A 15,622-nucleotide genomic window follows, 5' to 3' on the forward strand; every position below is an offset into this window, starting at 1 on the left:
GAGTTAGATTTAGTACTTGTGACTAAGAGGATCAGGGGGTATGGAGAGAGAGAGCTGGAACAGGGTACTGAGTGGATGATCAGCCATGATCAAAATGAATGGCGATGTAGGCTTGAAGGGCCAAATGGCCTTCTCCTACACCTATTTTCTATGAATTACCACAACTTTAGACTGTCTTGTTAGTTATTTCTCTGACTGCATGATGAGTCCAGCGTCATAGTGCAGTCAGAGAAATAACTGCTAGCTGCTGACATGAACTTTGGGATTCACTTTGCATGGAAATTTCACAGCTTACCACAATTATATATGCTTTTGGTTTCATAATAATATATTCCAACACTTTCTAGTGCTAGTGTCAAGTTCAATATCAAAATTAGGTTATTCAACATGTACAAAAGAGCACCGCTGGCATGCTGGGGGTAAATTCTGGGCTGTTTGACTGGCAGCTCCACTGACTGATCTCTGCATAGTGATTAATCAATAGACTATTTGAAGGTAACCAAGCACACTGCTCTCTGTTCACCTGAAAATTACCTTCAGTGAGATCTGGTAGGACAAAAAGTCCGAAATTAATGCTCCCACATGAAACATTTTTGATGAGGAGACAATTTCATTTTGCAATAGGCAATTATCCTTTAAACAGGGTTAGTGTAATCGAGTTTGTATTTTAAATTCTGAGAACACGTCAGAATGTGCACAAATAATAAATTGATTTTAATTATTGTGCACATTCTGACATGGAATAGAAAATCATTGGAATTGTTGATAAAATTTACGTGATATCATGAACATAGACAACTAATAATATTATATCATTGGTTGTCCATTATTAATGTAATCAATAATTTCAATGATCATGAGAGATAAGAATGCTATACAGTTTTATAGAAATTTCCAGTAAAATAGATTGTGAATCAGAATCAATATTTATTGTCCTGAACATGCCATGAAATTTGTTGCTTTGCGGCAGCAGTACAGTGCAAATGTTGCTATAAACAACAGACAAGAATAAAAGTTTGTTTCTTAATCCAAACTTGTTTGCCATACAAATACATTGCTATGATTCATTTTCTTAAGATTTATCTGTGTTCAATTGTCTACTTCAGAAATGCAATCTGTAATACTGATCATCGCTTTCACGACTTACTGGCATTTTTCAAGGAATGAGTTTTGTCAGTTCAATTAAAATAAAAGTAATTGGATGACCAATCCTTGAAGCACATATGCTGGCAGCTACAACTGAAAGCTCCAAAGAACGACTGCAGCCAAAATCAGAAAGTTACCTGTGCTAGGACATTGAAAAGAGAATGATGAGTGATAATTGTGATGAAACCTACAGTATGAACATGAGGACCATTCAGATGTACTTTGAGAAGAATAGGCTTTCCTTTTAAATGCTGCACATGCCTTTGGACAAATGTATTTAATGATTTCCCATGTGAAATCAAATTAATATGCCTATTATTATAGAATTTCAAATTCACACTAAGTATAACTGGGACATTCATTACAAACGATACAAAGAAACTTTAAGGCCCCTGTCAGTTCAGCCGACTTCACCGGAGGAATCCAAGAACTAAAGATAACAAAATTTAATATATATTTAAGAGTCTGGGACATTTTGTCGCACTTACGCACCAAGCATCCAGGAGTATGTTGATGGATTTCTTCATATAAGTATTGCAAGATGTAACAACTGTGAAAAGTCACTATCAGGCAGATTAGTGAAGAATTTTTTAAATTTTTTTTTACGCCGGGGGATGTCGGTTCGGATGCGGCCCGTACCTCCACCCCAATACGAACGGGGCTGGTTGGTTCAGATTAGTGAAGAATAACAAACATTGCCCTGTTAGCTGTTTGTAATTTCTGCCCATTCAAAACTTCACTGCCTGAAACTAAAGAAGGAATGACTAAGTGAGCATATGGTTAAATTTATGGAATAGATTAACCAAGTACCAGAATATCAGATCATGAAAAGTCATAATCTTGGAATGTTGCCTGTTTCACTCTCCACAGATGCTGCTGAGCTGCCGAATATATCCAGCATATCTGTTTTAATTTTCTGTTTTTTATTTAATGCCCAGGCTTTGCAGTAAGCTGCTTTTGTATCAGATGCAAAACTAGACTCTCATTCATTTATTAACCACCAGTGTAGCAGATATGTTACTTTACAGGTGTTCATCCACAGCTAAATCACCAGTAGATGAGAGGATTTCATCAAGCATCACACTAATGCATTATACAGTGATGCACTGGCAGAAGAAATGTATCTGAGACCTAGTGTTGGCATTGAGTATTCGCATTTGATAAAGGTTTGATTTGACTGTGTGCATGTGTGTGGGGCAGTTGGGGGATGGTTCAGAGGAATAGGAGCTTTATTAAAAAAACCGATGAATATCAATAAGAAGGAGGCATTGCCAAAAGGTAACTTTTCAAAACAAATTGAAGGAAGAGAAAGAGATGGTAAGACATTTGCATAGTGTTGAGGGGCATGATACTGAAAAATAAGTCTGAGCAGATGGCAGGGAATGCTAAGTGTGCAGATGGCAGGGAGTGTGGAAAGTATACACTGGAATATTGACCTGGGGTTCACTTCAGAAATAAGGTTGGACTGAGACTAATCAGGAAATTGGGTGCTGGATGAGGATTTTAATTGGACATTTCTTAATTTCTCAGATTTATTTTTCAAATCGAAGTAATCCAGATTACACATTTAAAAAAATAAAAATAGTTAGGGAAAGACCTTTGGCAGCTCAATTGAGCTGTTTCTTTACACCTCAATGTGAGGTAGCCAATCATCTCTTGCTAATTAAAACTGGAATTATGGGAAATAATCAGATCAGGTCACATCTACAGGGAGAACATATTGTTAACATATTAGCTCAATGAACTTTCATCAGAATTGTCTTCTGGAGTTGGTTAGCTTGTCCAACCACAGGAGAACTCTCACCTGTTCTTTACTTATTTGTATCACTGAAGAGAAGAGTCAGAAACCCACTGCTCTAACATCCATTGTTTAAAGGATGGCATCTACAACAAGGGTAATCTGCACTGGAAATGGCCCATCTTTTAGTAATCAAATTCTGAATTCACAATCTCCTCTAGAAACAACATAACAAATAACCCAAGCCAGTACCTGATGCAGAAAATTTCAAATTATGATTTTCAATTGCACATGATTAGCATAGCAGTTAGTGCAACGTTATTACAGCGCCAGTGGCCGCTTTAGAATTTGGTCCTGTCTGTAAGTAGTTTATACGTTCTCCCCATGTGGGTTTCCTCCCACCCTCCAAAAACCTATGGGGATTGTAGGTTAATTGGGGTATTTGAGCAGCATGGGCCCAAGGGCCAGAAAAGCCTGTTACTGTGCTGTATGTCTAAAAAAAAAGAAATATTAATGACTTGTTTTCATTGATATCTAATATCTAGCATGCCTTTACCTATTTCACTATTGGTAAGATGCAAACCAAACCTACTGAGCAGACTCCCTTAATGCAGTTGCTCCAGGACTGATTGTGTTAGAACCTTTTTTGTCCCAAACTTAGCAGAAAACACTGGTCAGTAAAAAGAACTTTCCTGATCAGCTTTAAAATAGTGCACTGAGAACTCATAATCATCTGAAAACTTTTGTTTAAAATTACAGTTGAAAGTCATTACTATAGATGATGTAATTCTTTAGTACTTAATTGAAGGACCAGTCTAAATTTTGTGTAAGGCCTTTGGGAATTCAATTCCAGATGTAATCCTCTCCTTTTACTAAAAGTCTACTGAACAATGAGAATGATCAGAGGCGAGAAGAGACTTATCTCCTTTCTCAGCCAGAGCCGTAAATTCCTGGCCCATCAAAGACATTCAGGGTGGCACATCTTGACTGTGTGGCCTAATGTTTTTTTTTTAATTTTTTATTTTTCACACTATAGATCACATTATTCAAGATATACACATTTCTCCTTTCAAATATATACAGTGTCGTTTTCTCCCCCCTCCCTCCCCCACCTCCCCCTCCATCCATTCAAAACTCTGAGTTCAAGATACATCAAACAACCCATCAAACAATGTTGTCACTCAACATTAATGAACAAAAACTTCCACTGAGTCAATTCTTTCCATTCTCTTTTCCTTTTGTCATTTTAGGTGATAGATGTCCTGGTAGGTTTTCTCTATTATATTCCATGTACAGCTCCCATATTTGTTCAAATAATGTTATATTATTTCTTAAACTATATGTTATTTTTTCTAATGGAATACATTTATTCATTTCTATATACCATTGCTGTATTTTCAAATTATCTTCTAATTTCCAGTTTGACATAATACATTTTTTTGCTACAGCTAGGGCTATCTTAACAAATCTTTTTTGTACACCCTCCAAATCAAGTCCAAATTCTTTATTTTTTATGTTACTTAGGAGGAAGATCTCTGGGTTTTTTGGTATATTGCTTTCTGTAATTTTATTTAATATCTTCCCAAAATTTTTTCACCTTTTCACAAGTCCAGATTGCATGAATTGTTGTTCCTATTTCTTTTTTACAACGAAAACATCTGTCAGATACTGTTGGATCCCATTTATTTAACTTTTGAGGAGTGATATATAACCTATGTATCCAATTATATTGTATCATACGTAATCTCGTATTTATTGTATTTCTCATAGTTCCTAAACATAACCTCTCCCATGTTTCCTTTTTTATCTTTATGTTTAGATCTTGTTCCCACTTTTGTTTAGTTTTATCATTTATTTCCTCATTCTCCTTTTCTTGTAATTTGATATACATGTTTGTTATAAATTTTTAAATTATCATTGTGTCTGTAATCAGATATTCAAAATTGCTTCCTTCTGGTAACTTCAGACTACTTCCCAATTTATCCTTTAAATAGGATTTCAATTGGTAATATGCCAGCACTGTATCTTGAGTTATATTATATTTATCCTTCATTTGTTCAAAGGATAATAATTTATTCCCCGAAAAACAATTTTTTATTCTTTTAATCCCTTTTTTCTCCCATTCTCTAAAAGACAGGTTATCTACCGTAAAAGGGATTAGCTGATTTTGCATCAGTATTAGTTTTGATAATTGGTAGTTTGTTTTATTTCTTTCTACATGAATCTTCTTCCAAATATTAAGCAAATGGTGCAATACTGGAGAATTCCTATGTTTTACCAATTTTTCATCCCATTTATATAATATATGTTCAGGTATCTTCTCCCCTATTTTGTCTAGCTCTAATCTAGTCCAATCTGGCTTTTCTTTTGTTTGGTAAAAATCTGATGGATATCTTAATTGTGCGGCTCTATAATAATTTTTAAAATTTGGCAGTTGTAAGCCTCCTTGTCTATACCATTCTGTTAATTTATCTAGTGCTATCCTCGGTTTCCCCCCCTTTCCATAAAAATTTCCTTATTATTTTCTTTAACTCCTTAAAGAATTTTTCTGTCAAGTGTATTGGTAGTGCCTGAAATAGGTATTGTATCCTTGGAAAAATGTTCATTTTAATACAGTTTATCCTTCCTATTAGTGTTAATGGTAAATCTTTCCAATGCTCTAAATCTCCCTGTATTTTTTTCATTAGTGGATAGTAATTAAGTTTATATAGATGGCTGAGGTTTTTATTTATTTGTATACCTAGGTATCGTATTGTTTGCATTTGCCATCTAAACGGTGATTCTTTCTTGAATTTTGAGGAATTCGCATTATTCATTGGCATTGCTTCACTTTTATTTGCATTAATCTTGTATCCCGACACTTCTCCATACTCCTTCAATTTCTTATGTAATTCTTTTATTGATGTTTCTGGTTCCGTTAGGTATACTATAACATCATCTGCAAATAAACTGATTTTGTATTCCTTGCCTTTTATTTTTATCCCTTTTATTTTATTTTCTGTTCTTATCAGTTCTGCAAGTGGTTCTATGGCTAACGCGAACAATAAGGGCGATAGTGGGCATCCCTGTCTTGTTGATCTGCTTAAGTTAAAATGTTTTGATACATATCCATTTACTCTTGCCAATGGCCCCTTTAATCCAATTAATATACTTCTCTGGTAAACTGAATTTTTGTAATACTTTGAATAAATAATTCCATTCTACTCTGTCGAAGGCCTTCTCTGCGTCTAAAGCAACTGCTACTGTTGGAGTTTTATTTCCTTCTACTGCATGAATTAAGTTAATAAACTTACAAATATTATCTGTTGTTCGTCTTTTTTTTAATGAATCCAGTTTGGTCTAGACTTACTATTTTTGGTACATAATCAGCTAATCTGTTTGCTAATAATTTAGCTATTATCTTGTAATCTGTGTTAAGTAGAGATATTGGTCGATATGATGCTGGTGCAAGTGGATCTTTCCCTGCCTTTGGTATTACTGTAATTATTGCTGTTTTGCACGAATCTGGTAAGCTTTGTGTTTTATCAATCTGGTTGATTACTTCCAGGAGGGGAAGAATTAATAAATCTTTAAATGTTTTATAGAATTCTATTGGGAGACCATCCTCTCCTGGTGTTTTATTATTCGGCAGATTTTTTATTGTCTCTTGTATTTCTACTATTTCAAATGGTTCTATTAATTTATTTTGTTCCTCTGTTTGTAATTTCGGTAGTTCAATTTTAGTTAAGAATTCATCTATTTTGCCTTCTTTCCCTTCGTTTTCAGTTTGGTATAATTGTTCGTAGAATTCTCTGAAATTTTCATTAATTTCCGTTGGATTATATGTGATCTGTTTGTCTTTTTTCCTTGATGCCAATACCATTATTTTAGTTTGTTCTGTCTTAAGCTGCCACGCTAGAATTTTGTGCGTTTTTTCTCCTAGTTCGTAATATTTCTGCTTTGTCTTCATTATATTTTTCTCCACCTTATATGTTTGAAATGTTTCATATTTTATTTTTTTATCTACCAATTCCCTTCTTTTAGTAGTGTCTTCCTTCCTTGCTAATTCTTTCTCTATATCTGCTATTTCCTTTTGTTTGATGACTATAATTAACTGCCCGGAGGAGAGGCATGCTCCTACTTAATGCTGAAATGTTTAGTAGATTTGTGAGTATGGTTTAACAATCTTTCAGCTTCCATTATATGCTTGTCATATAATGATACTACCTCATTATTTAACTGGGTATATATCAAAGCTGTGGAGGGAATTTAAAAAAAAATGTGGCGACATACCAAAATTATTCTATGCACAAAGTATTTTGAAATAGTGAAGTCAGAAAACAAAAATGAAATTATAAGAAAAAGTACTATGACAATAAAAAAGTGACTAAGCAGTAACAAAATGATGTAAAGCAATGAGTTCATAGCCTTCCTTTAGGGAAAAAAACCTGTGCTTACTCAGTCTGACTTATATGACTCCAGTCCCACTCCAATGAAGTTGAATCATAAAGGTCTTCTGAAATGATGGATTTTTGCAGTTGCATGATATAACTCCCTACTTCTTCAGTTAAAAGTCCATCATTACCTTTTCAAGACCAGTCAGATACAGACGATGGTTGCTAGTGACATTAAAAAGCAAAATATCTCGAGAATGAATCAAAAGAAGATTCATACTTACAATCACAGGAAAAGAATTTGTAGCTTTAAATCCACTCATGAAATAAAATTGGTAGTACTTCACTGCTACCAGCAACTGACCATGGTTATCGTACTAGTTTATAAATGTATTTACCCTTTGCAGTAGCAGTTACCTGTAATCCAGTAGGCGCTCCATCAGACGAGTTACAGACAATACGAAGGAAACACCCGTCTCCCTCCAGGTCTCTTGCTCAATCTTCTCTAATAAACTGTGAGCACAAGAAAACAGAAAGGAATGAGTTCTTCCTATTGATTGCAAACTTCACTTGGTAGAGCCTTTGTCATTTCAGAATTGGATACTGAAAGTTTTAAGGCATTTCAGTCTTACCTAGGATAAGGCCCAAAGAGCTGGGTACTATTCCAGGCAGCAGAAGTTAAGCAAAGACCATGTGGTTAACATAATCATAGTGTGAAATGATAAAAATGTGATTTTATACTCATACTATGATACAACTACAATGCACTAAAGAGCAATCTCCTTTACATGAGTTATTGCATTGCACAAAGTAGGGTATTAAATATTCAAGTGATATGTGAATTAACATAATAGTGATCAAATCAAGTTTTATCAAGATTCATGATTCTTTTATTGTCATGTAATAATACAGAAAATGTAATATTACATGAAATCTTCTTTTGCCTGCCATAAAGCAGCCAAAGAGTCACCATTAGTATTGTCCAGCAGTAAGAGAAAGGGAAGCAAAAGTGAGTCCCTTCAGAGACACTGAGTATCCGTGGATTCACCTCCAAGACTTCTGCAACCGCACAGACTCCTGGTAGCCTGAGCTCCATATCCAAACCCATGATATGAGCAGGAAGGCTTCGGTGCCCAAGGCCATTTGGGAGCCCTTCTTGCTCTTATCATGAGGCTAAATGCAATTTATTTGCCAGAATGTGTCACAGGTTTGGAAAATAAACTTTTACAAGAGAAATCCAGCTGAGGAAAGCCCAATCACATTTCTTTTAATGCTTCTTTTTACTTTTTTTGGAAAGACCTGAAAAGTTAGAAACTGAGGTTAAGTCTGTCACTCCACCAGACAATGTCTGTAATGGTATTATGTCTAAACCCAGAAATGATACTCAGTCAGGAATTTGTTTAATTATAGAAGAGATGAATACATTTCTACATACTGGCTAATCTGTACTCATAAAAAAGGTGACTTATCATTCCCTCTCCAAGGGAATTAGGAAGTAAATTAATGGCCTTGCTAAAGATGCCCAGATCCCCCAAAAAATTAGAACATAAAAATAATTTAGTAAATGGTTTGTCTGTGTGCTGCACAGCTGGAATGGAGTACAGGTGATGATAGTCCTCAAAGTAGGACAAAAAGCGCGAGTCCCCAAAGGAGGAGACAAAGTACCTGATATCCAGGAATATTTGTCTGGAGATGGCGGGGGGCAGGTGGCAGCGGGGATGTCACATTCCAAGTTCAAGATTTCTGAAGAGAAATGTATCCATTGGATAAGATTGTCTAAGTCAGTGGTGAGAGACACACATGGCCTCATATATGCTAAGGCTCAGCCTTGCTTGTTTTTCTTGACTGTACTATCCATTGAGATCAGCCTAAACTTTCAAGTCTCTACATCTTCTAGGCAGCAAAGGATGATCTTTTCAGTTAGCAAGCACCTCAGTGAGATCACTGATATTTCTCCTCTGAATTATCAAGTTATTTTTTCTTCGAGCAGCAGTCTTTAAGCAAGGCATGAACATGGGTTTGCAAGCATTGCAGACTTCTTGAAGGTTCGGGTAGTACTACCTACAGTTGTGTGGCACTTGTGGTTCCTTTTGGAACCTAGATCTCTATATGAATGGCAAAGGTGTGAGTCCCTGAACCTACAGTTGATGCTCAACCATAATATTTGCATAGTCAACGAATCAAGGTGTTTAACCACATTGCAAGTCATATTTCTGCCATGATTTCTGATTTCTGTCTGTTCTATAGTTGTCTAGACTAGAGCACCATGAGGTTGCCTATTCCCCAAATAGATCTGCATAGTTCATCATCTGCTGGATGCTGTACCAACTTGAAACCAGGGAACTCAAATTTTGTCTAAAGTCCATTGCTGGAAAAAAAAAATGTGCCTACACTTCCCCCCTCACCATGGTTTGGGGCCCCAAACAGGCTTTCAAATGAAGCAACACTTCATTTGTGTATCTGCAGGACTGATTTAATGCATCCGGTGCTCCCTTTGTGGCCATATATAACCATATAACAATTACAGCACAGAAATAAGCCAGATGAGCCCTTCTAGTCCACGCCAAACATCTTCTCTCACCTAGTCCCACACGCGGTCCATAACCCTCCACACCTATCCAACTTTTCCTTAAATATTAAAATAGAACCCACATCTACCACTTTGGCCAGAACTTCATTCTACACTCTACATTGGAGAGACTGAGCACAGATTGGGAGATTGCTTCGCTGAGCACTTTCTCTCTGTCTGCAACAGAGACCTCCCAGTACCCAACCATTCTAGTTCTGTGTCACATTCCCATACTCACATGTTTGATCCATGGCTGTATGTACTATCGCACTAAGACCACTTACAAATTGGAGGAACAACTGAGTACTCTCCAACCAGATGGCATTAACATTGACTTTTCTGGTTTCTGCTAACCTCCTCTCCTTTTCCCCCTCCCTCCTTCGCTCCCCTTTTCCAGTTCTCCTCCCTCCGCCTAGCTATCCATCCATCCTTTGATTGCTGCTGTCTCCTCCCTCCCTTCTCCACCTATCACCTCCTGTCTTTGCAACCACACCTCCCTCCCCTTACTCTTTTGCTCAGATGTCTGCCAACATTTTTCCATACCTTGATGAAGGGCTCAAGCCCGAAACGTTGGTTATGTATTTTTACCTTTGCTACATAAAGGACACTATTTGACCTGCTGAGTTTCTCCAGCATCATGTGTTTTTACTTCTCCATAATTAATTTGAAACAAATGGCAATATGATCACTGGACACAAAATGTTCCCCTATACATACTTCTGTCACCTGTCCTGTCTTGTTCCTTCATAGGAGATCCAGTAGTGCACTCTCTCTGGTTGGTGTAGCACGAATAAAAGCTCTCACGACTGGAGGGAGAACAAACGCTTTATTAGCTTATACCTATGGGTAGGGTTTCACAGTAGTCTTCGGAAGGGTTCTGGGTTTAGGTGGGAAACCAGGGTTATATGTGAGCAGATGGGGGCGGAGCTGGGAGGCGGAGCCAGCCATCAGCACAACACACTACCAGTGAATCCCAGTTCATTGCATTAACCCCTTCCTGCAGAATTTAGCGTCTGTGAATGAAGACAGAGAATATGGATTCAGAAAAAAAGTTGAAAATACAGTTATTTACAAATTTACAGATTTAAGCGTTCCGAGGGTCTGAAGATCCTGGTGGAGTGCCTTAGCACCGGGGGGGCCTTGGACTCCTTGGGTCTCCTGGTCCCCTTATGAGGGAGGAGAGGCAGGCTGGGTCTCTGGCTCAATGGTGGAGAGTGATGCACTTTCTTCCTGAACCGAATCCCCCAAGGCCTTGACTGGGGGTGGCAAGAACGAGCTCTGTGGTTCGCAGAGGAACTTGAGGCAATGGACCCTCTGTTCCAGCAGGTGCCAGGTCCCTGATGGAGACAGTGTCCTCCCTGCCATCTGGGTACTCCACATAGGCATATGTGGGATTGGCGTGGAGCAGTTTCACCCTTTCCACCAGGGGGTCAGTCTTGCTTCTCCACACATGCTTCCTGAGAAGGACTAGACCAGGAGTGGTGAGCCAGGTTGGGAGTGTAGTTCACAATGCTGACCTTCTTTCAAAATTGAATAGGAACTCGTGAGGAGTCGAGTTGGTCATGGTACATAGTAGCGATTGGAAATGGAGAGCCATAGGGAGGACTTCCTGCCAGCATGAGTCTGGAAGGCCTTTTGACCTCAGAGCCAGTTTGACAGCCTTCTAGACCGTGGCGTTCTCCTTCTCAACCTGCCTTTTCCCCTGGGAATTGTAGCTAATAGTCCTGTTGGATGCGATGCCCCTCACCAGCAGGTATTAATGTAGTTCACCACTCAAAATGGATGAGCCCTGGTCGCTATGAATATAGCTGGGATACCTGAACTGGGCGAAAATGGAGTCTAGGGCCTTTATGACTGATGATGTGGAGGTGTCTGAAAATGGAATGGCAAACGGGAAGAGGGAGAATTCATCAATGATAGAGAGGAAGAAATTGTTCCCTTTCGTGAAGGGGAGAGGCCCCTTAAAATCAACACTGAGCCGTTTGAAGGGCCTGGATAACTTGATCAGGTGCGCCTTTGCGAGGAGGTAGAAGTGTGACTTGCACTCCACGCAGACCTGGCAATTTCCCTGACGTCTTCCATGGAGTAGGGTAGATTACGCGCCTTGACAACCATGCAGGTAACCCCTGGATGGTAGAGCTCATTATGCAGAGACTGCAGTTGGCTGGTGTGTGCAGGGGCACAGCTTTCTCTGGGTAAGGCATCTACAGGGTCATTAAGGGCTCATAGCCAATAGGCAATGTTATAATTGTAGGTGAAGAGCTCGATCATCCACCTAGCAATCTTGTCATTTTTGATTTTACCCCTCTTGACGTTATTAAACATGAATGCAACCAAGGGCTGGTCAGTGAGTAGCCAGGTAGTTTCTCCAGTGCCTTGCAGCTTCTACAATGGCTTGAGCCTCCTTTTCCATAGATGGGTTCGGGAGCTCGTAGCTTTTAAATGTCCAAGAAAAAAATGCAACCACCCTGCTCACCTGGTTGAGGGTAGTGGCCAGTGCTACATCCGAAGTGTTGCTTTGCACTTAAAAAAGGTACATTCTCATCCACATGGTGGCTTTCGCAATGTGGTTTCGGAGGTAGTTAAAATCCGTTTGGGCTTCAGCCGAGAGGGGGAAATTAATGGCTTTTAAGAGAGGGCGAACCTTATCAGTGAATTGAGGGATCAAATGGGCATAATATGAGAAATACCCCAGTCATCTCCTCAAAACCTTTGTGGTCCTGGGAACGGGGAGATTTTACAGGGGCTCATCCCATCGGAATCAAGGCCAATGATGCCATTCTCCATCATGTAGCCCAGGATAGCCAGATGTTTAGTCCTGAACATGCTAGAGTTATAAGTGAGGTTCAGGGCTTTTGACGTGTGGAGAAAGCTCTGGAGGTTGGCATTGTGATCTTCCAAGGTATGGCCCCGAATGGTGATGTTTTTGAGGTAGGGGAAGGTAGCATTCAACCCATACTCATCCACCATTCTGTCCATTGCCTCTGGAAGATAGAAACTGCGTTAGTGAAACCTCTGGAATTGATAGAGATGACCTTTAGCCTCAAATGCCTTATATAGATGGTCCTAGGAATGGTTTGGCAGCTGTTGATAAGCAGTTTCAGTGCAATAGTCGAATAGACCCAATACTGTGCAATATCATTCACCATGTCCGAAATTCGAGGGAGGGCTATGCGGCCAGGAGTGTGTACCGATTAATAGTTTGGCTATAGTCAATTACTACCCTGGACTTGTTTTACACGTTTACCACTGCCACTTGCGGTCTCCACGGGCTGGTGCTAGTTTTGATGATACTTTTGTCGAGCAGACGGTGTGTCTCAGACTTTATGAAATCTCGGTCTGCTGTGCTGTACCTCCTGCTCTTGGTAGCAATAGGTTTGAAGTCCAAGAACAGATTCAGAAGAGAGGTGGGGGGGGGGTTGATGTTTAGTGTGGAGAAGCTGTACGTGGATTCTGATTTTAGGGGCCCTCCGTTCCGAACCATTACAGGTGGGGAGGGATCCAGAATACTCCAAGGTCACGCTTTGAAGGTGACACAGGAAGTCCAGGCCCAATAACACCGGAGCACACAATTCATCAAGTATATATAGGCGAAATTTACAGAACACCCCCCTCTTCAAATGACTGATGTACTATACAATGTTGTTGAATACGCATAGAATGCGAATGAGATGTAAGGAATATGCGGTAATTGGAAGGATACACCTTTAGGTTGTACTCTTCCACAGTCCATGAGTCTATGAAGCTTTCAGTAAAGCCTGTGATGATTAGCCATTTAGTGGAATGTCCACAGTCACTATGGAGTTGCTGAGGTCTGTCGTGATCTAACACCATCAACGCTAGGACCCCAGAGACTCCATTCTGCTCACTCGAGTGGCCCCCACTGTCATGGGATGCCGTGCGTGGGTAAGATGGCGTCCATCTCGTGATGCGGCAAGATGGCTGCCCTCCTTCCTCCTCCGACAATGATAACGCCAAGTTTTAATATGAGTCGCGGCAAGTTGGCTGCTGAGCCTTTTTGTGCCATTTTCTCACTGTCATCCTCCGTTGGCATGTAGCGCAGCAAATGGGTCCGGGTAAATTCGGGGCAGACGGCTTGGGGCTGGAATCTGATCCGGGAATAGTGCAGGCTGCAGACTTCTCCAGGCTTCCCCTTGCCACAGATGAAACACACTGAGTCTTAAGCCGGGCAACGAGATCAGGGATGCTGGCTCTTGCCGCAGAAAAAATACTCCCTGGCACAGGAGTGCTCCCGGGAAGCAGCAGCCGTTAGGGCTGGGGTAGCGGAAGCAGCCAGTTCTTGTAAGGGTTCACCTGGGTGAGTGAGCTCACTGGCTTCGAGGTCATCGTTCTCGAGCTTGAACTGTCCCAATGATTTGGCCAGTTTAAAGTGGATAGCCAGGTCCTTCTTATCTAACTTAAGCAGTCACTGCCTCATGAACCTCGAGTGGACCCCAACGACTTGAGTGTCCCAAATCTGTTCTTCCTTACGAACGTGGCCTGTAGCCGTTTTGTACCTGCACTTCTTGGCAATCATCCACAGATCTAGCAGGTAGTTATTAATGGTCTCTCCTGGCCATTGGCAACGTAGGGTGAGTCGGTGCCTCGCTAAGATCTTGTTTTGCAACTTCAGGTACCTAGCCTTCAATGCTTCGGTGGCAGCATCATAGGTAGTGCAGTCCCTGATGACTGCATACGCTTTTGTTCCTATCCTCGAAACGAGTGCGGACCTCCTGAGCTCATTGGTGTGGAAGACGTCTTTGGTCACACTCAGGTAGGCATGGAAGCAGTCTAGCCAGTATGTGAACTCCTCAGCCACATGGCGGACAGAGTGTCTATCAGAAGCACACCAGGTTTGAGTAGCGCTTCAATCGTTTCGCGAATAAGCTGTTTACATCCGGTACCGCACGGATGGCAGTCTCTTCGATCTGAGGCGCCTGCAAGCTCACACCAAGACACAAGAGCAACTTGTCCGTGAACTACTCTTTGCAGACGATGCCGCTTTAGTTGCCCATTCAGAGCCAGCTCTTCAGCACTTGACGTCCTGTTTTGCGGAAACTGCCAAAATGTTTGGCCTGGAAGTGAGCCTGAAGAAAACTGAGGTCCTCCATCAGCCAGCTCCCCACCATGACTACATCTCCATCGGGCACACAAAACTCAAAACAGTCAACCAGTTTACCTATCTCGGCTGCACCATTTCATCGGATGCAAGGATCGACAACAAGATAGACAACAGACTCGCCAAGGCAAATAGCGCCTTTGGAAGACTACACAAAAGAGTCTGGAAAAACAACCAACTGAAAAACCTCACAAAGATTAGCGTATACAGAGCCGTTGTAATACCCACACTCCTGTTCGGCTCCGAATCATGGGTCCTTTACCGGCATCACCTACGGCTCCTAGAATGCTTCCACCAGCGTTGTCTCCGCTCCATCCTCAACATTCATTGGAGCGATTTCATCTCCAACATCGAAGTACTCGAGATGGCAGAGGCCGACAGCATCGAATCCACGCTGCTGAAGATCAAACTGCGCTGGGTAGGTCACGTCTCCAGAATGGAGGACCATCGCCTTCCCAAGATCGTGTTCTATGGCGAGCTCTGCACTGGCCACCGAGACAGAGGTGCACCAAAGAAGAGGTACAAGGACTGCCTAAAGAACGCTCTTGGTGCCTGGCACATTGACCACCGTCAGTGGGCTGATATCGCCTCAAACCGTACATCTTGGCGCCTCACAGTTCGGCGGGCAGCAACCTCCTTTGAAGAAGACCGCAGAGCCCACCTCACTGTCAAAAGAC

General features: G+C 40.7%; 1 protein-coding gene across 23 annotated transcripts in view; it reads right to left on the reverse strand.

Moving 5' to 3' along the window:
• Nucleotides 1–15,622, reverse strand: part of dock3 (dedicator of cytokinesis 3) — a 939,092-nt gene that overhangs the window by 146,541 nt on the left and 776,929 nt on the right. For 22 of the 23 annotated variants that reach the window (XM_069936839.1, XM_069936837.1, XM_069936835.1 and 19 more), the window contains 2 exons: nt 7,890–7,916; nt 7,675–7,770 (listed from right to left, as the gene is read on the reverse strand). In XM_069936839.1, coding sequence (XP_069792940.1) covers nt 7,675–7,770; nt 7,890–7,916 — 123 coding nt within the window. The remainder of the gene's footprint in view (nt 1–7,674; nt 7,771–7,889; nt 7,917–15,622) is intronic. The other variant, XM_069936829.1, reaches the window with a different exon arrangement.

Source organism: Narcine bancroftii, chromosome 5 (assembly GCF_036971445.1).
Source record: "Narcine bancroftii isolate sNarBan1 chromosome 5, sNarBan1.hap1, whole genome shotgun sequence".
NCBI lineage: Eukaryota > Metazoa > Chordata > Chondrichthyes > Torpediniformes > Narcinidae > Narcine > Narcine bancroftii.